The sequence below is a fragment of the Mobula birostris genome, chromosome 18, assembly GCF_030028105.1.
Source record: "Mobula birostris isolate sMobBir1 chromosome 18, sMobBir1.hap1, whole genome shotgun sequence".
NCBI classification, from domain to species: Eukaryota; Metazoa; Chordata; class Chondrichthyes; order Myliobatiformes; family Myliobatidae; genus Mobula; species Mobula birostris.
This window is the reverse complement of record NC_092387.1, coordinates 65,847,905-65,875,137: the sequence shown is the minus strand read 5'-3', so window position 1 is coordinate 65,875,137 and position 27,233 is coordinate 65,847,905. Positions and strand designations below refer to the sequence as shown.

At 43.7% G+C, this 27,233-nt stretch overlaps 2 protein-coding genes across 7 annotated transcripts in view; one reads left to right on the top strand and one right to left on the bottom strand.

Moving 5' to 3' along the window:
- The window catches only part of LOC140212185 (2-hydroxyacylsphingosine 1-beta-galactosyltransferase-like), a 41,198-nt gene extending 18,634 nt beyond the window's left edge, over positions 1-22,564 (top strand). For all 6 annotated transcript variants that reach the window (XM_072282847.1, XM_072282852.1, XM_072282848.1 and 3 more), the window contains 4 exons: positions 12,460-12,599; positions 19,563-19,639; positions 20,918-21,137; positions 22,089-22,564. In XM_072282847.1, coding sequence (XP_072138948.1) covers positions 12,460-12,599; positions 19,563-19,639; positions 20,918-21,137; positions 22,089-22,416 — 765 coding nt within the window. In that variant the 3' untranslated portion in view covers positions 22,417-22,564. The remainder of the gene's footprint in view (positions 1-12,459; positions 12,600-19,562; positions 19,640-20,917; positions 21,138-22,088) is intronic.
- A 397-nt stretch (positions 22,565-22,961) lies between these two features.
- Positions 22,962-27,233, bottom strand: part of polr3a (polymerase (RNA) III (DNA directed) polypeptide A) — a 91,358-nt gene continuing 87,086 nt past the window's right edge. Inside the window, exons 29-31 of the mRNA XM_072282846.1 lie at positions 24,918-25,049; positions 23,819-23,951; positions 22,962-23,706 (exon numbers count right to left, since the gene is read on the bottom strand). Coding sequence (XP_072138947.1) covers positions 23,558-23,706; positions 23,819-23,951; positions 24,918-25,049 — 414 coding nt within the window. The 3' untranslated portion in view covers positions 22,962-23,557. The remainder of the gene's footprint in view (positions 23,707-23,818; positions 23,952-24,917; positions 25,050-27,233) is intronic.

The window sequence follows — 27,233 nt, the reverse complement described above, 5'->3', positions numbered from 1 at the left end:
AATGTCAAATCCAAGGAACAGCAGAATGGTGCTGAGGTTGTAGTGCAGTCTGAGGAGGAGTTCTGAGAGAGGTTAATAAAGAGATAGCAGGTGCATTGGTTATAAACTTTTAAGAATCACTTGATTCTGGCATGGTCCAGGAGGACTGCAAGATTACAAATGTTACTCCACTCTTTACGAGGGAGGAAGGCAAAAGAAAGAAAATTAGTCAGTTAGCCAAATCTCTGTGTCTGGGAAAGTGTTGGAGTCTATTAGTAAGGATGAGTTTTCAGGGTACTTGGACACTGATGATAAAAGAAGTCAAAACCAGCATTGTTTCTGTACAGAGAAATCTTGACTGACAAATCTGTTAGAGTTCTTTGAGGAAGTAACAAGCAGGGTAGACAAAGGAGAGGCAGTAGGTGCCAATTACTTGGATTTTCAGAAGGCATTTGTTAAGGTGCCGCACATGAGGCTGCTTAACAAGATAAAATCCTATGACGTTACAGGAAAGATACTGGTATGGATAGAGGAATGACTGACAGGCAGGAGGCAGTGAGAGGGAATAAAAGGGGTCTTTTCTGGTTGGCTGCCGGTGACTAGTGGTATTTCTCAGGGGTCAGTATTGGGACTGCTACTTTTCACATTGTTTGTCAGTGATTTAAATAGTAGAATTGATGGCTTTGTGGCAAAGTTTGCAGATAATACGAAGATAGGTGGAGGGGAGGTAGTGCTGAGGACGCAATGCGATTGCAGCAGGACTTGGACAAATTGGAAGAATGGGCAAAAAAGTGGCAGATGGAATACAGTGTTGGGGAATGTATGATAATTCGTTTTGGTAAAAGGAACAAAAGGGCGGACTATTATCTAAATGGGGAGAAGGTTCAAACATCAGAGGTGCAAGACTCCCAGAAGGTTAATTTATAGGTTGAGTCTGTGGTAAAGAAGGCAAATGCAATGTTGGAATTCATTTTAAGGGGAATAGAATATAAAAACAAGGAGATAATGCTGAGGCTTTATAAGACACTAGGCGGGCTGCATTTGGAGTATTATCAACAGTTTTGGGCCCCATATCTGTGGAAGGATGTGTTGTCATTGGAGAGAGTTCAAAGGAGGTTCATGAGGATGATTCTGGGAATGAAGGGGTTAACATATGAGGAGCGTTTGGCATCTTTGGGCCTGTACTCACTGGAATTTAGAAAAATGCATGGGGATCTCATTGAAACCGACTGAATGTTGAAAGGATTAGCGAAGGTGGATGTGGAGAGGATGTTTCCTATGGTGGGGGTGTCCAGAACTAGAGGGCACAGCCTCAGTATTGAAGGGTGATCCTCTAGAACGAGGGGAGGAAGAATCACTTTAGCCAGAGAGTGGTGAATCTGTGGATTGCTCTGCCACAGACAGCAGGGGAGACCACGACTGTGGATATATTTAAAGTGAAAATTAACAGTTTCCTGATTGGTCAGGGCATCAAAGGATATGGCATAAAGGTAGATGTATGGGGTTGAGTGGGATCTGGGATCAGCCATGATGGAATGGCGGAGCAGACTTGATGGGCTGAATGGCCTAATTCTGCTCCTAAGTCTTATGGTCTTATGGAGAGCTGAAAGAAGTGTTAAAGTGACAATAAGGGAAGAGTTAGTGTTGATTTCGAGGACGTGGCCGCACCAGTTTATTTATTTAAAGATACAACACAGAAAAGACTCTTCTGGCCCAACAAGCTGCACTGCCCTGCAACCCAACTATTTAACACTAGCCTAATCACAGGATAACTTACAATGACCAGCTGGTACATCCTTGGAATGTGAAAGGGAACCCTTGCGTCACTGGAAGGAGTTACAAACTTCTTACGGACTGTGTCAGAATTGAACTCTGAACTCTGGACTCTGGACTCTGCCCCGAGCTGTAATGTTGTCACGCTGACTGTTATGTGGCTGTGGTGCCCGTTGTCAAAGAGGTGACTGATTCAGAAATCTGACAGCAGTTGTCACAATGATTTCTCATGCTCTTTATTACATCAACGTCACCCCTGCTGTGTAGGTGGTGGTGTTGTGTATCGTGGAGGATCAGGGGTAGGTAGGACAGGTATTTCCTGGAACGCAGCGACCTGTGTGCAAATCAGAATCGGGTTTAGTATCACTGACACGTCGTGTAATTTGTTCTCTTGTGGGCAGCAGTACAGTGTATGACATAAAATATACTATAAATTACTATAAGAAACACAATAAAAAAATAGTATAAGAAGGGAGCAAAAACAGTGAGGTAGTGTTCATGGACTGTACAAACATTTCACGGCAGAGAGGAAGAAGCTGTTCCTGAAACACTGGATGTGGGTCTTCAGGCTCCTGTACGTCCTCTCCAACAGTAGTAATGAGAAGAGGGCACGTCCTGGGTGGTGGGGCTTCATGAAAATGGATTCTGTCTATGTAAGGCATCACCAGATGCCAGGGTTGGAATGGTGACTGCCCATCGTCCAGAACAGAAGCTGTACTGAGGATACCGAAAGGTTACTGATTGTGGTGCGTAACATATATGAAAGTCGAAAGTAGCTGTGGATTCTTTTGTCCATGAATTATTAGAGTTATAAAATCAGAAACAGCTCCTTTGTTCCAACAGGTCCATGTGATCAAGATTCCCATCTAAGCTAGTCCCATTCATCCATATCGCTCTAAACTTACAAGTAGGCCAGACAAGGGAGATGCAGTGGATGTCGTATATTTGGATTTTCAGAAGGCCTTTGACAAGGTGCCACACATGAGGCTGCTTAACAAGATGAGAGCCCATGGAATTATGGGAAAGTTACATACGTGGCTAGAGCGTTGGCTGATTGGCAGGAAACAGAGTGGGAATAAAGGGATCCTATTCTGGTTGGCTGCCGGTTACCAGTGGTGTTCCACAGGGGTCCGTGTTGGGGCTGCTTTTTACGTTGTACATCAACAATTTGGATTATGGAATAGATGGCTTTGTGCCTAAGTTTGCTGATGATACAAAGATAGGTGGGGGGGCCGCTAGTGCTGAGGAAACAGAGAATCTGCAGAGAGACTTGGATAGATTGGGAGGATGGGCAAAGAAGTGGCAAATGAAATACAATGTTGGAAAGTGTATGGTTATGCACTTTGGCAGAAGAAATAAACGAGCAGACTATTATTTAAATAGGGAGAGAATTCAAAGTTCTGAGGTGCAACGGGACTTGGGAGTCCTCGTGCAGGATACCCTTAAGGTTAACCTCCGGGTTGAGTTGGTGGTGAAGAAGGCGAATGCAATGTTGGCATTCATTTCTAGAGGAATAGAGTATAGGAGCAGGGATGTGATGTTGAGGCTCTATAAGGCACTGGTAAGACCTCACTTGGAGTACTGTGGGCAGTTTTGGGCTCCTTGTTTAAGAAAGGATGTGCTGACGTTGGAGAGCGTTCAGAGAAGATTCACTAGAATGATCCCGGGAATGAGAGGGTTAACATATGAGGAACGTTTGTCCGCTCTTGGACTGTATTGTTTGGAGTTTAGAAGAATGAGGGGGGACCTCATAGAAGCATTTCGAATGTTGAAAGGCATGGACAGAGTGGATGTGGCAAAGTTGTTTCCTATGATGGGGGAGTCTTGTACGAGAGGGCATGACTTAAGGATTGAAGGGCGCCCATTCAGAACAGAGATGCGAAGAAATTATTTTAGTCAGAGAGTGGTGAATCTATGGAATTTGTTGCCACGGGCAGCAGTGGAGGCCAAGTCATTGGGTGTATTTAAGGCAGAGATTGATAGGTATCTGAGTAGCCAGGGCATCAAAGGTTATGGTGAGAAGGCGGGGGAGTGGGACTAAATGGGAGAATGGATCAGCTCATGATAAAATGGCGGAGCAGACTCGATGGGCTGAATGGCCGACTTCTGCTCCTTTGTCTTATGGCCTAAACCTTTCCTATCCACGTACCTGTCCAAGTCTGCTTTTAATGTCCCCACCTCGAGCACTCCCTCTGGCAGCTCCTTCCACATTCTGACCACCCTTGGAGTGGAAAAGGTTACCCCTCAGGTTCCTATAAAATCTCTCCCCTCTCAACTTAAGCTTTGTAGTTTTTGATTCCACAACTCTGGGAGAAATGCGTTCACCCTATCTCTGCCCCTCATGGTTTTGTACATCCCCATAAGATCACCTCTCATTCTCCTATGCTGCAGTGAATCAAGCCCCAACCCCTCTCTAAAACTCAGTCCCTCCTGGTAAAATCCTCATCCATTTCCTCTGCACTCTTTTCAGCTTCATGACATCTTCCCCATAGTAGGGTGACCAAAACTGAACACTGTACTCCAAACGCAGCCTCACCAATATCTTGTAAAACTGCAACAGCTCACAGATTCATTCGATAGACTGACTGACGAGGGCCAGTGCACCAAAACCCTTCACCGCCTCGTCTACCTGTGATGTTGCTTCCAGGGAACCATGTTCTTGTATTTAACATTTAAGAGACGTTTGGATGCGAGGTGTATGGAGGGATATGGTCCAGATGTTATAGGCAGGATAATTTGTAACAGACTAGATGGGCTGAAGGGCCTGTTTCTGTGCTGTAGTGTTCGACGACTCTGTTTTATAACAGAGCATTCAAAGCAAAACAACACCTACTCAGTTTTAATGTGGAGCTTTCAACCTTCCTGATTACTTGGGTGAACGGTTGTTAAACATGTTCTCTGTTGTCATAGATGTCGCCATGCCAACTTGCTGGCAGAGCTGGGGCTGGCGTGTGGAGACAGTCTTGTCCCAGTGATCAGTACTGTGGCAAAATAATGAATTTAATGATGCAGTCATGATTCAAGTGGTTAATGGTGCCCATGCAGACAACAAATAGGAAAATATGTTTCAGTAGTTTTTTTTTGCTCTCTGCATTGAGTTTGAAGCACAAACGGTTAAGTGACTGCTGTGCTGAGTGACAAAGCTTTTCTCTGTTAAGTTGACACTTGTCCTACTTGTATGTGGGTCATCTCTGGTGAGGTTGAGTGGCATTTTGTAGAAGTGTTGAAGCTGCTTGTCCACTTGTTCTGCTTGTTAATTGAACCCATATTTGTGGACAATTTAATGATAGATAATTAATGGCCTTGCGGTTAGAGAGTGGGCAAATACAAGTATAATTTCTGCTTGTTTGTGGGTCCTCAACAAGTGCCTGGTGATAAAATTACCTCTCATGGTAGAGTGCTGGTTGGTACAAAAACGCAGAGCCAATCGAGAGTGGGTGCTTTAAACCCCACGGAACGTGCTGCCCTCCACACCTGGGATTCTAGCTAAAGCCCACATCAGGTGCTTGTGTCTCTCGAGCCTCCCTTCTGCCAGAGCGAGGTGAATATGTGGAATTCATTGCCACAGACGTGAGTCACTGGCTGTATTTACAGCGGAGGTTGGTGGGTTCTTGATTAGTCAGGGCACCAAAGGTTGCAGGGAGAAGGCAGGAGAATGGGGTTGAGAGGTTGATAGATCAGCCATGATGGAATGTATGAGCAGACTTGATAGGCTGAGTGGCCTAATTCTGCTCTGCTGTCTAATGGTCCTCTGGCTGTAAAGGCCAGGAGTTTGACTATCACTATCTGTGAGCACTCACGAGGTACTATTTGAGGGGAGGCTCGTGGGCTGCCATGTCAGCTGGTCTGTGACATGGGAAGGCCAGGGCAATACTGATCCAGTCCAGCACACTCCCAGCTGCTGCTGTAAATACAGCAACTGCCTCAGAGGTACAGTGAGCAGGCAGCTTGAATTGAATGGTGATGGTTGAGGAGAGTGGGTAATGAAAACGGTGATATGCTGATGAAAGAGTGGAAACTATTCTGAGTGTGTCACTGCAGTGTGAGAGCGAGCAATCAGGACTCTGTCCCTTAGGGTGTTGAAATTAACATCTGTGTCCTTGAGAGGAAAAGAAGCCGGTATTTGTCTCTTTTCAATCCTTAGACATAGATAAAAATAGTTATAGAATATAGAACAGTATAGGCCTTTGGCCCACAAAGCTGAGCTGATCTTTTAACCTAATTCGAGATCAACCCTTCCCTCCCACATAACCCTCCATTTTTCTTTTATCCATGTGTCTAAGAGTCTCTTAAATGTCTCTAATGTGCCTACCTCTACCACCACACTGGCAGCATGTCCCACACACCCACCACACTCATTGTTTTATTTTAAAAAGACTACTTCTAAGGTGCCCCCTATGTTTTCCTCCAGTCACCTCAAATTATGCCCTCTTGTATTAGCTACTTCTGCCCTGGGAGTAGACGACCAGTAGGGTGCTGCTTGTCCACTCTTACCTCTCTCTTATCATCTTGTACACATCTATCAAGTTACATCCCATCATTCTTTTCTCCAAAGAGAAAAAAAAAACCTTAATTTGCTCAATGTATGCTCAAAAGACATGTCTTTAATCCAGGCAGCATCCTGGTAAATCTCCTCTGCACCCTCTCTAAAGCTTCCACGTCCTTCCTGTGGTGAGGCAACCCGAACTGACACAATATTCGAAGTGTGGTCTAACCAGAGTTTTATAGAGCTGCAACATTGCCTTGTGGCTCTTGACCTCGATCCCTCAACTAATGAACGCCAATACACCATACGCCTTCTTAACCACCCTATCAACTTGTATGACAGCCTTGAGGGATCTCCAAGTTCCATCTGTTGCTCCACACTGCTAGGAATCCTGCCATTAACGTTGTACACTGCCTTCAAGGAGATTCACCATGGATGCTGCAGAAGTCTGCAGTTGATCGCAATCCAGCTTGTCGTCTGCCAGGCGAACACTGGCGGGTGGGGGAGGAGAGAGCAGTAGTGACTGCAGCCCGGACGTTGCACCACACTGCCCCCGGTGGAGTGCACCGGCATCTCCCTGACAGAGCTTCGGCTTCCTCCCACATTCCAAAGACAAGGTGGATGATAAATAGTTAAATTAGTGTATTATCATCACATACTGAGGTACAGTGGGAAAAGTTGTCCTGTATGCCATTCATTCAGATCAACTCATTACATAGTGCATGGAGCTATTAGAAGTAAGATAATGCAAATTAAAGTGTAACAGCTGTAGAGAAAGTGCAATGCGGGTGGACAATTAGTTGGAAAGGTCATAACAGGGTGGATTGTGAGGACAAGACTCCATTTTATCTTACTAGGGGACTGTTCAACTGTTCGATAATCTTATAACAGCAGGATAGAAGCTGTCCTTGACCCTGGTGGTGTGTGCTTTTTAAAAATTATCTCTTGCCTGGTGGGTGGGGTGTCTGATTATTTTGGCTGCTTTAGGGTCCAGGGCTCCTTTACGGAGGCAGTGGGAAGTGTAGACAGACTCCACAGAGGGGAGGCTGGAGGCTGGTTTCCTGTGTTGTAATGAGTAGTGTCCACAACTCTCTGCCATTTTCGTTTTACAATCCTGCTCAATCCCTCTGGCCTTCTTCCACCGGTCTCTTAAACTTAAAAATTCTCCTCAAAAGATAGCTGGCGGGTGACCTGTTCTGAACGAGAGTTTGGAAACTCAATATCTAAAACTGTAAGGATGTAGAATCAGTTGACACTTTTAAACACCAGCACAAAAGCTCTTTACTTAACCCTGCTTTTAACTAACATCTTTTTGTCTTTCATTGTCATGTTTGCACCTTATCCCATTGTAAAGCATTTTGAATTACTTTGTGTGAAAAGTGCTCTATAAATAAGTTATCGTTATTTTTTGCAGTCATGTGTGGATGGATTTTCAGTAGAATCTGTGTGTGGGCAGGGAGCAGGTGGCTGTCGTTGCAGGGTTGTGGGGCACCAGTGTTGAGAATAATCATGGTGGAAGTGTTGCTTCCTGTCCTTAGCACTGTAAGTTCCCTCTAAGATGCAGCTGAATGGTAGGATCTGGGAGCATTTGATGGGAACATATGGAGAATATCTGGGTACACATTGGGCCAGTGTTTCTTGGCCTGACTACCTGTCTCAGTTCTTTAGTAATACTAAGTTTTTGCAATTAGCTTGGTGTTAGGAATTCAGATGTTATGGAATTATGTGAATACGCAGTAGTTAATTTAAATAAGAATCTGTCTTCAGTTCTTAGTGTAAATTGCATGCAGTGAACAGTTTAAAGTGAAAAGGACAGCTTTGTAAACAGCCAGCACTGTCTACAGAGCAGTCTGCTGACTCCCAGAAAGTGGCTGGCTGCTCGAGGGATATGGTTTGCAACGTGAAGTGACGATGATAGGTACCTATCAGTCAAATACAAGTCAGTGGTAACTGGCCAGCATCAAATCAGGCACGTGGGCTGAATTTGTTTTGCAACATTGTGACTGACTCCTAGGCAGTGGCATATCTAAGGTATGGCAGGTATGGCACGTGCCCTGGGTGCCACTTGAAGGGGGCTGCTACTGAGCAGTTTCTATTAAAGTCAGACAAGCCATCCTCAGTTAGTGAAAAAAGAATTTTCTTCAGATGTATGATCTGTCTTTATCATGGGTGAGAAGCACTAGGATGGCCTTATTGCAGAGCATTGTGTAAGAAGACCATAAAACATTTCTTCACGAAGAAGGAAAGTGGAACTGAAAGATGGAAGAGACGAAAGTTGGAGGCGGCGGAAGCCAAGAAGCCGAGCAAGTTCTTCATGCCCTTCTTTGAAAAGCCCGGAACAAATAGTTCGACACGTTCCATAGAGTCGCCTGCAGCTGCTACAAGTTCGTTAGAATCCGAAGGTGGATCAAGTACAAATGCGTCACAAGCCGAGGAGGAAGTCAAGTCAGATAAATCTGAGTATGACGAGATTAAGAGTGAGGCTGCCATGGAGAACATGGACATGACAGGAGAGGAAGATGATGGTGGTAGTGATGATGTTGAGTTTATTGACGAGATTGAACCTGATGACACTGAACCTAGTGAACTGGATGGTGTCAAAGAGCCTCGAACTGTCATACCAGAAGTGATTGAACAGCATGACATTGGACTTCTGAAGTTCTGCCTGATGCATTGAGAACAGAAATAATAAAGCTGGGTTCAGAGTATTTCCAGAACAGTGAAGGGCCTTTCCTACCAACAAGTAACTGCTCAATGAACAAAACTTGGTTCAAGAGGAAAATTGGTCGTGGTGAGGAAGTGACTCGCTCATGGCTGGTCTATTCCCCTTCTAAAAAGTCTGCATTTTGTATCTGTTGTCTTCTCTATTCCCGGTCAGACCATCAATCCTCACTGGAGCAGGACAGTGGATTCAACCAGTGGAAAGCACCTGAAAGGATTAGTGTTCATGAAAATGCCAAGAATCATTGGGAATGCTTCACACAGTGGAAAGAAATGGAAAGGAATTTAGTTGGAAACAGAGGAGTTATTAAGGCAGTATTTCAGTCACAGATTGAGAAGGAAAAGCAGAAGTGGCGTGATATCTTGACGAGAATCCTTCACTGCATAAAATTGCTTACGACTCAGAACCTGGCTTTGCGAGGACACAGAGTCACTTCAGCTGGACGATGACTCCAATGTGGGAAATTTCCTTGGCTTACTGAAACTACTGGCCATCTTTGACCCTGTCATAGAAGAACACCTCACTCATTTGGAAAGTCATCCTGGATCCATATCTTACCTTTCACCAGGTGTCCAGAATGAATTCATCCACATGATGGCATCCACTGTTCGCCAGAGCTTACTGAGAAGCATTTGTAAAGCCAAGTACGATGGTCTCATGTTCAACTCGACTCCTGATCAGGCACACCGTGAGCAGATGTCAGAAGTAGTGAGGCATGTGGAAGTTGATTTTGAGAGGAAAACAGTCCGTGTTAGAGAGTCCTTCCTTGGTTTTATCCAGATAAGCCAGAAGGATGCTGAGAGCTTGGTTGAAGACATCTTGAAACGGCTAGAGAAGGACGAAATGGAGCCACAAGATTGTCGGTCACAGTGCTATGACAACGCTGCTGTGATGGCTGGACACAGAAGTGGTGTTCATCGAGAATAAATGAGAAAAACAACTTGGCAGTGTTTGTGAATTGCGACAATCACTCACGCAACTTGGCGGGTGTACATGTAGCCAAGCAGGATACAATGGTCGTCACGTTTTTTGGAACCATCGAAGCTCTCTATGTGTTTTTCTCTCGTTCTACACAGCGCTGGGAAAAACTCAAAAACGCCGTGCCTGTGGTTGTTAAGTCGGAGTCTGTAACCAGGTGGAGTGCAAGGACAGAAGCAGTGAAGCCCGTCAACAAGTACCTTGAGGAGGTACTTCAAGTTCTCCAGGACATGATAGACAATGAAAACGAGGCCAGTGAAACAAGAAGTGATGCAAGGCAGCTGTACAACCGCATGTTGAGTTACGATTTTCTGATTTTGCCAGGATTTTGGAACAAAGTACTCATTCGCATTGACCGTATTCAAAAGAGGCTGCAGGATCCTAGCATGAACTTCCACGATGCTGCCCTGGATTTGAAAACCCTCCGAAATCATTTTTATGATGAAAGAGAAGTGTTGGTCAGTGAGTCACTCGAAGGAGGAGTCGGTCTCTGTCAAGAATGGAATATTGAAGTTGAAAGATGTCAGAGACGAAAGAAATGAATGGCTGATGAGAACTCGAGGCGCTGGGTTAACAGCTAAGGAGGAAATGGAAAGAGTCACGAAAGGAAGAGAACACTCGACCGTCTTAACAGAGAAATGGACGAAAGGCTCGCTCGTTTGCATGACACTGACGCCAAGTTTGGGTTCCTTCTCGATGTCAAGGAACTGTAGTACAGCACTGACGGTAACAACCTAAAGAAGAAGTGCGAAAATTTGGGCGAATTGTACAGCTCTGATGTTGATGGGCAGCAGCTATATAATGAAAATTTTGGATTGCAGAATGTTGCTATCAAGGCGGGTCAACATGAAAATATCAAGACCTGAAGAGCTTCTTGAATTTATTGTTCAGTATGGAGATGAGAGCATCTTCCCCAATCTTCGCATTGCTATTCAGATAATGCTAACCATCGCCAGCTGTGAGAGATCATTCAGCAAGTTTCGTATTGGAGAGCCTCCATGGGTCAAGGCAGACTCTGTGATCTTGCTCTGCTGAGTGTAGAAAGAGAAGGAACTGAAAAAACTGACTTTGATCACATCATAGACCAATTTGCATCAGTGAAAGCAAGGAAGGTGTTGTTATAATTTTCATGTAGTGCCATAATTTGTTAATTAAAAGATTAACGAGCTTGACTTGTATTTTTGAGGTCTGATATTATGGTAAAGTTATCTAAAAGATGGGTGTCAGATGTTTGGACAGAAGAGTAATTTTCCGTAGATACGCCCCTGCTCCTAGGAAGTTCATAGACCAGACTGCTGAGCATCAATTAGCACATTAAACATGGTCTCAGACATATTTGTTGGGACATTTGTGTACTCAGAGAGTCGGCCCTCTCAGCATTAGTTCTGGGAACTGGCATCAATGTCCTCAGAAGCTTTTGGACCATCTTGAGTTGAACTTTGTAGATATACTTGGGCAGATTCTTTGGGACATTTAAGAAACTCTTAAATAGGCACATAATTGACAGAAAAATGGAGGTCCATGTAGGAGGGAGAGTGAAGGGGTGGAGATGAATCCCTACCAAAGAAGGTGTAAGACACTCCTTTCCTCTGCTACCCCGATCAGGGTCACGTGAAGCAATGGGAGCAGGTGGTGGATGGTCATATGAGCAGCTGCTGCATATCACAAGTCCCAGTTATGCAACCACTGACACCAGGCAATCTCTGAAGAACACTGTGCTGCAGTGTTCTATGTAGAATTCAGCAGAAATAATAACAGACCACAAAAGTATTGAAGTACACAGTGTTATTGTAGCTCTTGGAATTGGATTGAATCACCTATTACTATTACCTTTGATTATAAGGATATTTATTTATTGAGATACAGCATGGAGTACATCTGATCTTCATGTTTGCCAAGGGCAAAATTTGTGGAAGATGTACCAAAAGGCACTTGGCGGGGGGGCGGTGGAAATCTAACTTCACTAACATTGAGATTAGAAGGTGGTGACTGTTGACACAGTGGAGGCCCTGGTTAGATTATTGTTGATAATTCTGCAGCTTCTGTGATGACTCAGAATGAAAGTGAGCGAGGGAAGAACAATTTTGGTGTGCCATCCTACAGAAGGGTATACTATGGTTATGGAAGGCATATAATGAAGATTCAGTAGATTTTCTTTGGATTGGGGAATCTGTCACTGAGGATTGACAAAGGGTGTGGTTCCATGCTCTGGAGATGACAAGTGTGAGAGGTGACAGAACAGACATGAAATGATTTACTCTAGGGTTCATGGAGTCATGTAAGTAGCGAACAGGCCGCTTGGCGAACCTTGTTAATGCACGTGGCGAAGAGTTTCAGAATCAAGCATCAGATGTTTGGTGTGGGAGTGCAATAACAACACAGGCTGTGGAAACAGCACTGCTTTTACTTCTGCCATGGGCTATCAAAAGGTCCAAATGTAATGATGCCTTCAGATTAGTAAAACAATCTCTCAGAAAAGTAAGCTGAGAATGGAGTGCTGAACTCTGTGCTTTGTCTGAAGGTACTGTCAGCCTGGGTGCAGGAGGCGACGGAGGGGGTAGTGGTTGTGTCGTTCGGTGCTGGAGTCAAGTACCTGTCTGAGGATTTAACCACAAAGTTAGCGGCTGCTCTTGGTCGCCTACGCCAGAGAGTCATCTGGAGGTAAGGGGGAAGAGGGGTGTGGGACAGTGGATGAGGTGGAGAGGGGGAAAGAGTGAAGAGGAAAGGGGAGAGGGAGGAAGAGGAGTAGGGGATGAGGGGGACGGGGAAGGGAGAGGGGTAGGGGCCGGGCAAGGGAGAGGAGATGGGAGCTGAGGGGGACAGTTTAGGAGATAGGATGAGGAGGGGAGAGGAATGGTGGGAGAGGGGATAAGACAATAAGAGAAAGGAGCAGAATTAGGCTATTTGGCCCATCGAGTCTGCACCACTATTTCATTATGGCTGAACCATTTTCCCTCTCAGCCCCAGTCTCCTGCCTTCTCTCCGTATCTCTTCATGCTGACCAATCAAGAATTTATCAACTTCTATCTTAAATATACATGAAGACTTGGTTTCCACAGCTGCCTGTGGCAAAGAATTCCACAGATTCACTAATCTCTGGCTAAAGAAAATCCTCATCTCTGTTCTAAAAGGACACTATTATTCTGAGGCTGTGTCCTCTGGTCATAGACTCTCCCACCATAGGACACAGTCACTTCACCTCCACTCATCAAGGCCTTTCACCATTTGATAGGTTTCATTGAGGTAACCCCTCATTCTTCTGAATTCTAATGAATACAGGCCTAGTGCCATCAAACACTCTTCATATGACAAGCCATTCAATCCTGGAATCATTTTCATAAACCTTCTCTGAACCCCCTCCAGTTTCAGAACATCCTTTCTAAGATAAGGGACCCAAAACTGCTCACAATACTGAGTGTTTTATAAAATTTCAACATTACATCCTCGCTTGTATATTCTGGTCCTCTTGAAATGAACCTGTAGCAAATCCTGCACACTGACTCCCAAGTTCCTTTGCAACTCAGAATTTTGTATTCTCTTTCCATTTAGAAAATAGTCAACCCTTTCATTTCTTCTACCAAAGTGCATGACCAGACACTTCCTGACACTGTATCCCATCTGCCATTTCTTTGCCCATTCTCCTAAACTGCTTAAGTCTCTCTACTCCTCAAAACTACCTGCCCCTCCAACTATCTTCATATTGTCTGCAGGCTTTGCAACAAAGCCAACAATCAGAATCAGAATCAGGTTTATTATCACTGGCATGTGACGTGAAATTTGTTAACTTAGCACCAGCAGTTCAATGCAACATATAATATAGAAGAGAGAAAAAAATCAGTTACATTGTAAAGATTAAAAAAAATCAGTTATATTGAATAGATTAAAAAATATGCAAAAAATGGAAATACTGTCCATTTAGGAATCGGATAGCAGAGGGGAAGAAGCTGTTCCTGAATCGCTGAGTACAGTTGAGTCAGAAGTTTACATACACCTTAGCCAAATATGTTTAAACTCAGTTTTTCACAATTCCTGACATTTAATCCTAAAAAAACATTCCCTGTCTTGGGTCAGTTGGGATCACTACTTTAAGAATGTGAAATGCCAGAATAATAGTAGAGAGAATGATTTATTTCAGCTTTTATTTCTTTCATCACTTTCCCAGTGGGTCAGAAGTTTACATACACTTTGTTAGTATTTGGTAGCATTGCCTTTAAATTGCTTAACTTGGGTCAAACGTTTTGGGCAGCCTTCCACAAGCTTCTCACAGTAAGTTGCTGGAATTTTGTTCCATTCCTCCAGACAGAACTGGTGTAACTGAGTCAGGTTTGTAGGTCTCCTTGCTCGCACATGCTTTTTCAGGTCCCTTAGAGATTCAGAGTGGACGGCTATGTGTGGAGCCAAAAGAGATGGGGGAAATTCTGAACAATTTCTTTTCTTTGGTATTCACTAAGGAGAAGGATATTGAATTGTGTAAGATAAGGGAAGTTATGGAAACTATGATGATTAAAGAAGTAGTACTGGAGCTTTTAAGGAATATAAAAGTGGATAAGTCTCTGGTCCTGACAGGATATTCCCTAGGACCTTGAGGGAAGTTAGTGTGGAAATAGCTGGGGCTCTGACAGAAATATTTCAAATGTCATTAGAAACGGGATGGTGCCGGAGGATTGGCATATGGCTCATGTTGTTCCATTATTTAAGAAGATTTCTAAGAGTAAACCTAGCAATTATCGGCCTGTGAGTTTGATGTCAGTGGTGGGTAAATTGATGGATGGAAAATATTCTTAGAGATGGTATATATAATTATCTGGATAGACAGGGTCTGATTGGGAACAGTCAACATGGATTTGTATGTGGAAGGTCATGTTTGACAAATCTTATTGAATTTTTTGAATAGGTTACTGGGAAAGTTGACGAGGGTAAAGCGGTGGATGTTGTCTATATGGACTTCAGTAAGGCCTTTGACAGGGTCCCACATGAAAGGTTGGTTAGGAAGGTTCAATCGTTAGGTATTAATATTGAAGTAGTAAAATGGATTCAGCAGTGGCTGGATGGGAGACACCAGAGAGCAGTGGTGAATAACTGTTTGTCAGATTGGAGGCTGGTGACTAGTGATGTGCCTCAGGGATCTGTACTGGGTCCAATGTTATTTGTCATATATATTAATGATCTGGATGATGGGGTGGTAAATTGGACGAGTAAGTATGCAGATGATACTAAGATAGGTGGAGTTGTGGATAATGAAGTAGGTGTTCAAAGCTTGCAGAGATATTTAGGCCAGTTAGAAGAGTGGGCTGAAAGATGGCAGATGGAGTTTAATGCTGATAAATGTAAGGTGCTACATTTTGGTAGGACTAATCGAAATAGGGCATACATGGTAAATAGTAGGGCATTGAAGAATGCAGTAGAACAGAGGGATCTAGGAATAATGGTGCATAGTTCCCTGAAGGTGGAATCTCATGTGGATAGGGTGGTGGTGGTGAAAACTTTTGGTATGCTGGCCTTTATAAATCAAGAGCATTGAGTACCGTATAGGAGTTGGGATGTAATGTTGAAATTGTACGAGGCATTGGAGAGGCCAAATTTGGAGTATTGTGTACAGTTTTGGTCACCAAATTATAAGAAAGATGTCAACAAAATAGAGAGTGTACAGAGAAGATTTACTAGAATGTTACCTGGGTTTCATCACCTAAGTTACAGAGAAAGGTTGAACAAGTTGGGTCTTTATTCTTTGGAACATAGAAGGTTGAAGGGGGTTTTGATAAGAGGTATTTAAAGTTATGAGGGGGATAGATAGAGTTGATGTGGATAGGCTTTTTCCATTGAGAGTAGGGGAGATTCAAACAAGAGGACATGAGTTGAGAGTTAGGGGGTAAAAGTTTAGGGGTAACATGAGGGGGGAACTACTTTACTCAGAGACTGGTAGCTGTGTGGAAAGAGCTTCCAGCAGAAGTGGTTGAGGCAGGTTTGATGTTGTTGTTTAAAGTTAAATTGGACAGCTATATGGACAGGAAAGGAATGGAGGGTTATGGGCTGAGTGCAGGTCGGTGGGACTAGGTAAGAGTAAGAGTTCGGGACAGATTAGAAGGGCCAAGATGGCCTGTTTCCATGCTGTAATTGTTATATGGTTATATGGTTCTCACTTCTCTAACTTCCAACTATTTTTGCTCCTTTATATCCTTCTCTTTGGCTGTTATGTTGGCTTTAACTTCTTTTGTTAGCCACGGTTTTGTTATCTTGCCTTTAGAATACTACTTTGTCTTGGGATGTATATATCCTGTGCCTTCAGAATTGCTTCCAGAAACTCCAGCCATTGCTGCTTTGCCATCACCCCTACCACTGTTCTTTTCCAATCAATACTGGCCAGGACCTCTTTCATGCCCCTGTTATTCCCCTAACTCCACAAGAATACTGATACTTCTGACTTGAGGTTCTCCTTTTCAAATTTCAGGATGAGTTTGATCATAATCTGATCAAACTCAACCTAAGGGTCCTTTTACCTTAAGCTCTCTAATCAATTCTGGTTCTTTGCACAACACCTAATCCTCTAGTGGGCTCAACCACGAGCTGCTCTAAAAAGCCATCTCATAGGCACTCTAGAAATTCCCCCTCCTGTAATCCAGCACCAATCTCCCCCATGACTATTGTGACATTGCATGTATTTTCTATTGTCCACTGTAATTTGTAGGCCACATCGTTACTACGGTTTGGGGGTCTGGATACAACTCCCGACATGGTCTTTTTAGCCTTGCAGTTCCTTAGCTCTGTCCACAATTATATAAAACTTACCGGCCCTATGTTACCTCTTTCTAATGATTTGATTTAATTTTTTACCAACAGAGCAACACTAACCCCCCCCCCACCTGTCCTTTTGATACAATGTGTATCCTTGGACATTAACCTTCCTGTAATAATAATCTTCTTTCAGCTATGATTCAATGACATCTACAAAATCATACCTGCCAATCTGCAACTGGCTGCCAATTCATCTTGCTTATTCCATATACTGCACACATTCAAATTAACACCTTCAGTCCTGTATTTACTCTTTTCAATTTCCCCTTTTATGTTGCAACTCATCCTGTTGACTGTAATTTTGCCCTATCAGCACCTATCTATGTCTCCTCACTACACATTGCCTCTGTTTGTAAACCAGCTACCTCATCTTCAGCACTATTATCCATTTTTCCTATAATATTTCTTGCAATGAAATATGTGCAGCTCAGGGCACTAGTCATGCCATGCTCAACCTTTTGATTCCTAACTTTGTCCAAGGTCTTACCAATGTCTGCCTCCACAATCCCTTCATAAACTGTTCTGGTACTCTGGTTCCCATCCCTCTGCAACTCTAGTTTAAACCTCACCATAAGATATAGGAGCAAAAGTAGGCCATTTGGTCCATCGAGTCTGCTCTGTCATTCAATCATGGGCTGATCCAATTCTTCCAGTCATCCTCACTTGCCTGCCTTCTCCCCAAACCCTTTGATGCCCTGGCTAATCAAGAACCTATCTATCTCTGCCTTAAATACACCCAATAACTTGGCCTCCAAGGCCGCTCGTGGCAACAAATTCCACAGATTTCCCAAAATCCCAAAAGTAATTTCTCCGTATCTCTGTTCTAAAAGGACATCCTTCAATCCTGAAGTCATGCCCTCTTGTCCTGGAATCCTCTACCATGGGAAATAACTTTGCCATATCTAACCTGTTCAGGCCTTTTAACATTCAGAATATTTCTGAGATCCCCCCTCATTCTCCTGAACTACAGGGAATACAGCCGAAGAGCTGCGAGTCGTTTCTCATACGGTAACCCTTTCATTCCTGGAATCATCCTCGTGAATCTCTGAATCCTCTCTGATGTCAGTATGTCCTTTATAAAATGAGCCCAAAACTGCACACAATACTCCAAGTGTGGTCTCACGAGTGCCTTATAGAGCCTCAACTTCTCACCCCCTGCTCTTATATTCTATACCTCTAGAAATGAATGCCAACATTGCATTCACTTTCTTCACTACCGACTCAACCTGGAGTTTAATCTTTAGGGTGTCCTGCACAGGGACTCCCAAGTCCTTCTGTATTTTGAATTCTCTCCCCATCTAAATAATAGTCTGCCCATTTATTACTTCTACCAAAGTGCATGGAAGTAATGGTACTCTGTTTCCATCCCGCTGCAACTCTAGCTTAAACCCATAAGACATAGGAGCAGAAGTTGGTCATTTGGCCCATTGAGTCTGCTCTGCCATTCAGTCATGGGCTGATCCAATTCTTCCAGTCATCCCCACTCCCCTGCCTTCTCCAGCATTTATTTCATTTGCCACTTTCTTTGCCCAGTCCCCTTAACTATCTAAGTCTCTCTGCAGGCTCTGTTTCCTCAACACTACCCGCTCCTCCACCTATCTATGTATCTTCAGCAAATTTTGCCACAAGTCCATTAATCCCAGAGTCCAAATCATTGACATACATCGTAAAAAGCAGCAGTCCCAATACCGACCCCTGTTGAACTCCACTGGTGACTGGCAGCCAGCCAGAATAGGATCCCTTTATTCCCACTCTCTGTTTTCTGCTGATCAGCCAATGCTCCACCAATGCAAGTAACTTCCCTGTAATTCCGTGGGCTCTTATCTTGCTAAGCAGCCTCATGTGTGGCACCTTGTCAAAGGCCTTCTGAAAATCCAAGTACACCACATCTACTGCATCTCCTTTGTCTACCTTGCTTGTAATTTCCTCAACCTTCCCGCTAGAATATAAGACTCCTCCAGTTCAGGTGCAAACCATCCCTTCTGTACAGGAACCACCTTCCCAGGAAGAGAGCCCAAAGATCCAAATATCTTAAAGCCCTCCCTCCTACACCAACTCCTTAGCCACATATTAAAATGTATGATCTTCCTAGTTCTGACCTCACTGGCATGTAGCAATCCTGAGATCACAACCCTGGAGGTGCCGCCCGTTAAATTAGCACCCAACTCCCTATGCAGAACCTCGTAACTTGTCATACCCATGCCATTGGTACCTACATGGACCATGACTTGTGGCTGTTTACCCTCCCACTTAAAATGCTGAGGACTCCATCTGGGATATCCTGGACCCTGGCACGCGGGAGGCAACATACCATATCTTGTTCTTGCCCACAGAATTAGGATTCGTTCTCCTAATGAATCCTCTATCACCACAGCGTGCCTCTTCTACCCCCTTCCCTTCTGAGTCACAGAGGCAGACTCAGTACCAGAGACCTGACCAGTGTGACTTTCCTCTGTTAGCTCTTCATCCCTCCTCCCTGCACCCCTGACAGTATGACAGTACCCAACGTGGTATACCTGTTGCTGAGGGGGGTGGCCACAGGAATACTCTGCAAAGGCTCTTTAACCCCTTTCCCCTTCCTGCAGTCGCCCAGGTTCCTGTGTCCGTATGTCCTACCTATCACCCCTTCAGCTTCCTGAATGGTCTGGAGTTCATCCAGTTCCAGCTCCAACTCCTTAATGCGGATTGTTAGAAGCTGCAGCTGGATGCACTTCTCGCAGGATGAGGTGGTGGGGGGGTGGGGGGGAGAGAAAGGGAGGGAAAAGAACTGATGTTGTCCCTGGAAGGGAAAGGGGGTGGAAAAACGATTCATCTTTGATCTTCACTCCTCAGGTATTTTGGGAAAAAGCCCCGTACCCTGGGCAGTAATACAAAGCTGATGGAATGGATCCCACAAAATGATCTGTTGGGTATGTGTGAACAATTTTGTGGCAACAGTCCACAATACATTTATAATCCGTTTCACTCATTTGATATTTAAACCCAGGGTCTGGTTTGCCACTTCAAGATGTAAAAGATCAGTGGGATTAAATGAAGCATTTTTCTGTTATTCAGCATCAGTAAGATAAATAAACAAACTCACTTCAGCCCAGTGAGTCTGCACTGACCATGAGACACCCATTTACCCTGAACCCTCTTGATTTGCCCTGTATCCCCATCAACTCTCTACTCATGTACTTCCTAAAGATCCCTGGTGAGAACAATACCAACTTGATGTTGACATTACCGGAGGACGAAATCAAACTCGGGCAGAGGATTTGTTTGTCAAGCCACTATGCTGCCTGTTGGGTGGAGCATGCTGAGGGCAAATTGGCTGCCACATTCCTGATACTGAGAGGCAGCCTGTGAAATGCTGTCTAGGAATGCACAGATCTCGTTTAAACCTCTTTTGGATTCAGTCATCTAGCATGGGTTGTGTATGAGTCTACTCCTGGAAGCAGTGAGACTGACTGCAGGTAATTCAACCCCAAAATTCTTCTGGACAGCATAGCTCCAGTGACCCAGGTTTGATCCAGACAGTGGGTGGGTGCTGAAGAGGCATTTGTATTTTCTTGTTGAGACCACATGGGTTTCCTCCTACATCTCAGAGACCTGCAGGTGGATAGGTTAGTTAGTATTGCAAATTGCCACTAGTGCAGGGGTTCCCAACCTGAGGCCCACAAACCCCTTCCTTGAAGGTGTTGGTCCATGGCATAAAAAAAGTTGAGAACCCCTGCCCTGATGTGTAGTTGATGTTAGTGCTAGATTTTAAAAAAAAATTTTAGAGGTTTAGTAGAGAATCACCATTCTGGCCTGTGCCACCAAATAACACTAATTTGACCAATTAATTACTAACCCATATGTCTTTGGAATGTGGGAGGAAACTCGTGGTCACGGGGAGAACATGCAGTATCCTTACAGACAGTAGCAGGAATTGAACCTGGGTCGCTGGTGCTGTAAAGATTTACCCTACTGTGTGCCCTGCACCAGATTAATGTAAATAGTTGCTTGAGTCCTGAAGAAAGGTCCCTGTTGAGTTCCTCTAGCATTTTGTGTGTTGCTCTGGATTTCCACCATTTGCAGAATCTCTTGCTTATGGATGACCTGTTTCAGTGCTGTATCTCTCTAAAAATAAGATATCGAGTCAGAACAGTTTTTCCTGACTCCTGACAATGCTAGTTATATTGACATTGGGATATTCTACTTAGGTCACCAGAATGTGAAGGCATTTCTGAGCCATGGAGGGTTAAATGGTATCTATGAATCTATCTACCATGGTGTGCCAGTGGTAGGGATACCATTCTTTGGAGACCATTATGATGTAATGACAAGAATCCATGCCAAAGGAATGGGGATTTATCTATCCTGGAACAGAATGACAACAGAGGATATTTATCAAGCCCTTACCACAGTGCTCACAGATCAAAGGTAAGAACCCACTTGGCAACATTTTACAATGCAAGCTGTAAGATTGGGGTTTACTTCCTGTTTGCTGTCTGTTTCCCCCCCCCCCCCCTCTGACTGGGCTAGTTTCCTCCATATTTCAAAGATGTACAGTTAGAGTTGGTGAGTTGTGGGCATGCAGTGTTTGTGTGACGACACTTGCAGGCTGTTCTCAGCTCAAACTTTGCTGATTTATTTGATGCAAATGATGCATTTCACTGTTTCAATGTACCTGTGACAAATAAAGCTAATCTGTACAATGGTACAGCCAGGCTGACCACTTAGCTCAGCTTTCTATGAGCAGTTAGTTCCAGTTTCCTGTCTCTATCTACCACCTCAACAGGGCTTCACGTAGACGTCTTGTTCTATTTAAGACTGGAGAGGCTGCGCACTTTTCTAATGTTGTTTGAGGGCAGTCACTACTGCATTAACTCCTGAATTAAAAGCTTTAGTCTACCTTAAGGACAGCAAAAATTTGATACTGATGAAAAAGGTTTAACATTCCAGGAGTGTGTGAGGGCTCTGGGCCTGTGCTCAATGGAGATCAGAAGGATGGTGCAGCGGGTGGGGAAGGAGAAGGGAAGTCTCATTGAAACCTACCAGATACTGGATAGAGTGAATGTGGAGATGATATTACTATTAGTAGGAGAGTCTAAGATCAGAGGGCGCAATCTCAGAATAAAGGGATGTCCTTTTAAAACTGAAATGAGGAATTTATTCAGAGGACGATGAATCTGTGGAACTTGTTGCTAGAGGGCACTGGAGGCCAAGTCAGAGCCTTGATTGGTAAGGGGGTTATGGATTACAGGGAGAAGGCAGGGGAATAAGTTGGAATAAAAATCACCTATGATTGAATAACAGAACAGACTCAATGGCTGGATTCTACTTCTGGATGATGTACAGAGTTCACTGAAATCAATTTGTTCTGATCACCAGGTACAAGAAGCAGGCTATGTACTTGTCCACACTGTATCGGGACCAACCTCTTCACCCAGTCAACCGCACAGTCTACTGGCTGGACTATGTGCTACGACACGATGGAGCAGCACACCTACGCCCTACCCTGTATGAGATGTCCTTCTATCAGTATTACATGCTGGACGTGGTGGCCATTTTCACTATGTGTGTGATATTACTTTGCTATTCTTTAGCCAGACTGTTTAGAAAATTGAAAGAAAGGGTATTGCCAAAAGTTAAAAGTAGTCAAATGCAGAATGGTTTTCAGAACAGAAAATCCATATCACACGGCAAAAAAATGAAGTAAACCAGTTTACCAATTTTCAGACTACAGTGGGAAACAGATACCTCAACTGGGTTTCTTAACACCTGAAACTCAGTTGCATAAGTATTTTGTTAGCCTAATGTTATTTCTACTGATTTTTTAAAAATATATAATAAAGATTATCTTTATAAATTGGTGGTTTCAAAAAGTAAAGGTGTTTCACTTATTATCTGCTGATTCCTTCCCTGCAAGATGGCTTCAAGATGAGCTGCTAACTCAACTGAGAATGGCTGTAGGGTACACCTTACTAGGAACCCGGACAATGTGGGAGCCCCTCTCACACCCTGAAAACCTTAATAAAGTGCAGATCTTCAGTGAATGTTCAGCTGGGACAGTCACAGAGCACTACTATATGGAAACAGGCCCTTCAGCCCAACTAGTACATGCTCTGTGGGCACGTCTCCTTTAACAGGGCTGAGCACCAACACATTAAATGGGACAGAAAGAGGCACTGTTTAGTCAAAGTCAATCAACTGTACCCACTCTTTGCAGATCTTACTTCTGTTCAGAAATTATCATGATATAAGATACTAATGTTTAAATGAAATGGGTTTATTCACACACACAGTTAAAACATCTCTGCAACCCTTCAAAATCTATCTAAATGCAGGCAGACCAGAACTATGTTGCAAGCACCAAGTTTGTTACCTGAATGATGATGCCATTAGTGTCTGAGAACTTCATTGCCTTCTGAATGTTTGATTATTTCTGGTTGGTCGACATTATTACCGGCTCACACCTCAAGAACTATGCCCATTTACCAACTTACCATCTTGTAACGATCATATGTCATTTCAAGGCTCTGCCACTCTTAGTAGCTTGAAGTTATAAATAACATTAACAAACCCATGAGCTCATGAAAAATCCATGATCAGGTTTAAAATAAACATTATGACAATGAAATTAATCTTTCTTTAGCAGCCACTCAACAACGGTATCTTTTTACCAGGTCTTTGTTCAGCTTTCCTGTCTCATTGCCTGGTATTCTGTTCAGATGCTTCTTAAGAGCTTGGTCTGAATTTTTAAAATAAAAATTCCAACCTCATTTGTAGATTTTGAGACATAGGATGCTACTGCTGCCTCTGCCTAATTCTCTGGTTCAAAGCAGTCTATGCAGCTGTTGCTACGTAACCAATGGGATATGAAATTCATTATTGTCAAAAATCAAAGGTCTCTTAGGTGGGTTTGGGTCCTTGTCAGCTTTGTGGAGTAGTTTGAACAGTCCTGTTCCAATGTTCATCGGGATTCCCATGATAATGCATTCTGACACACCTTCAGAAAGAAAAGGAAGAGGTTGTTATGATCAGAAAGGATGAAGAATGATGTCTAAATATTGTGGTCAAAGTTATGGTTAATCAATTCTGACACAATATGACCTGCTTACCACAGACGGAGTCCTTCTGCCCAAAGTAAGCAGCATCAAAGAGGTGATCTGCAGTTTTCTCAAATGATGCCAACATCAGAACACTTTCTTTCATTTTTGCTAAGCCAAACCGTGTTATTCCCAACACTTCACCCTACAACATTAAGGAGAGTAAAATGAAATATGTCATTACCTTTAACCTTGTTCAAGTGTTCAAAACTCCTAATCTGTCAACTAAATTTTGGATCAATTTTGAAAGTAGGTGCAAACTTTTCTGGGAGAATCAAATGGAAGGGAGGGCATTTTGTAAATTCAAAATGAAGGAATTTGAAAACCTATTCTAGAACAGAATAGAACAGCACTGCACAGGCCCTGTGATTTATCATGTCGAGCAACCTTTTAACCCTCTCTAAGATATCTAACAGTCCCCTTCTATGTAGCTCTCCATTCTTCTATTATCCGTGTGCCAAGGTAAAAGTTTCTTAATTGCCTGTAATGTATCTGCTTCTACCATCACTCCTGGCAGGGCGTTTCCCACACCCACCACTCTGCGTAAAGTATTTACCTTTGGCAACCCCCCCCATAATTTTTCCCAATAACCTTAAAAGTAAGCCCCCTTGTATCAGCCATTTCTGCACTGGGAAAGAGTTTTGGTTGTCCACTCAATCTCTCTCTCTCTCAACATCATGTACATCTCTACCAGGTTACCTTGCATCCTCCTTCGCTCTAAAGAGAAAAGCCCTAACTCAATCAATCAAATTCCTTAAAGACACACAAGACTTCCACTTCAAGCACGTCTATTTTTTATATTAGAATTTTTTGTAAATGCATCTTTGCAATGCAAAACCATGGGTACACTAAAGAAGACAATCATCCACAAAACCTTATTCTAACAATAAGTACATGAAGCTTGGTGGAAAGTCGAGTTATCTGTTTATTACATATCACGACACTGACCAGGTATAGATACTGAATTCTTCCTAGTTAAAGGCAAAGCATATTCCCTTGTTCAATAGTTTTCTTGGTAAAACTGAAGAATATTCATCAGTCAAGTTTAGGACTGAAGACAAATGACCTGGGATACGAATGCGGACTAAAACTGGCTGCTCGTGTTAATTACCTTGTAAGTCATCAGGTCTGACAACAGCATGACATGCCTTCTGTCAATGCTCATCCCGTGATTTTTCATTGTGTACTGGATCTCATGAATGATGGTGGATCGAGCACCTTCGATACCCAATGTCTTCTCTACCTGCAAGTATTCCAAAATATGAACTGAGTAGCAAAAGTATTAATATTTCTAAACAACTCTTAAGAAGATTTGAGCTGAACACCCTGACAAGGCCTATTAGGGAAGAGCAGCAAAGATGCCTCTTCACTCCTGTCTGAAGATGGCTCTTGGAAGTGGGAGATGATAATTAAACTGACCCAGTCTTACAAACACACCCACACACTATTACACATCCCCATTATCTGCAATGGAGCCGACTCCACTTTCCTTGGTTATCCTCACAAACGGTTTTCTACATTAAACACATCAAATGAGTGTGTTTATTAAAAGTTGGATGCACACAACAATCACATTGCTTAAATAAATTGTGAATAAAAGCGCTGTGTGATACCTTTCATTATCAGGTAAACCATTGCTGGAACATTATTTGTAATGAATAGGTAAGGTTTTCTTTCTGGTTACTCCTGTGTTGCTTACTAACCAGGTGTACACTCAGTTGCCATTGTATTAGGTACACTTGCTCATCAATGCAAATATCAGCCAATCATGTGCTCAATGCATAAAAGCACGCAGACATAATAATAATAATTACTTTACTTATATAGCAACTTTCAAACACTAAGACACAGGCTCAAAATACTTTATATAGATTGTAAAGGTAAATCAATATAGTCATAAAAATAGGAGACAAAATTAAAAATTGTAAGTAAAGACAAGCATTATATAGAATAAAATGTAATTGAATATACCAAATTATATGCAAACAACAGGAATACTGCAGATGCTGGAAATTCAAGCAACACACATAAAAGTTGCTGGTGAACGCAGCAGGCCAGGCAGCATCTCTAGGAAGAGGTGCAATCGACGTTTCAGACCGAGACCCTTCATCAGGACTAACTGAAGGAAGAGCAAGGGATTTGAAAGTTGGAGGGGGAGGGGGAGATCCAAAATGATAGGAGAAGACAGGAGGGGGAGGGATGGAGCCAAGAGTTGGACAGGTGATAGGCAAAAGGGATACGAGAGGATCATGGGACAGGAGGTCTGGGAAGAAAGACAAGGGAGGGTGGGGACCCAGAGGATGGGCAAGGGGTATATTCAGAGGGACAGAGGGAGAAAAAAGAGTGAGAGAAAGAATGTGTGTATAAAAATAAGTAACAGATGGGGTACGAGGGCCGTCTAGCGGAATTAGTCCTTACTCTTAATAATTTCTCCCTTGGCTCCTCCCACTTCCTCCAAACTAAAGGTGTAGCTATGGGCACCCGTATGGGTCCTAGCTATGCCTGCCTTTTTGTTGGCTTTGTGGAACAATCTATGTTCCGTGCCTATTCTGGTATCTGTCCTCCACTTTTCCTTCGCTACATTGACGACTGCATTGGCGCCGCTTCCTGCACGCATGCAGAGCTCGTTGACTTTATTAACTTTGCCTCCAACTTTCACCCTGCCTTCAAGTTTACCTGGTCCATTTCCGACACCTCCCTCCCCTTTCTAGATCTTTCTGTCTCTGCCTCTGGAGACAGCTTATCCACTGATGTCTACTATAAGCCTACTGACTCTCATAGCTATCTGGACTATTCCTCTTCTCACCCTGTCTCTTGCAAAAACGCCATCCTCTTCTCGCAATTCCTCCGTCTACGCCGCATCTGCTCTCAGGATGAGGCTTTTCATTCTAGGACGAGGGAGATGTCTTCCTTTTTTAAAGAAAGGGGCTTCCCTTCCTCCACTATCAACTCTGCTCTTAAACGCATCTCCCCCATTTCACGTACATCTGCTCTCACTCCATCCTCCCGCCACCCCACTAGGAATAGGGTTTCCCTGGTCCTCACCTACCACCCCACCAGCCTCTGGGTCCAACATATTATTCTCCGTAACTTCCGCCACCTCCAACGGGATCCCACCACTAAGCACATCTTTCCCTCCCCCCCCCCTCTGCATTCCGCAGGGATCGCTCCCTAGGCAACTCCCTTGTCCATTCGTTCCCCCCATCCCTCCCCACTGATCTCCCTCCTGGCACCTATCCGTGTAAGCGGAACAAGTGCTACACATGCCCTTACACTTCCTCCCTTACCACCATTCAGGGCCCCAAACAGTCCCTCCAGGTGAGGCAACACTTCACCTGTGAGTCGGCTGGGGTGATATACTGCGTCCGGTGCTCCCGATGTGGCCTTTTATATATTGGCGAGACCCGACGCAGACTGGGAGACCGCT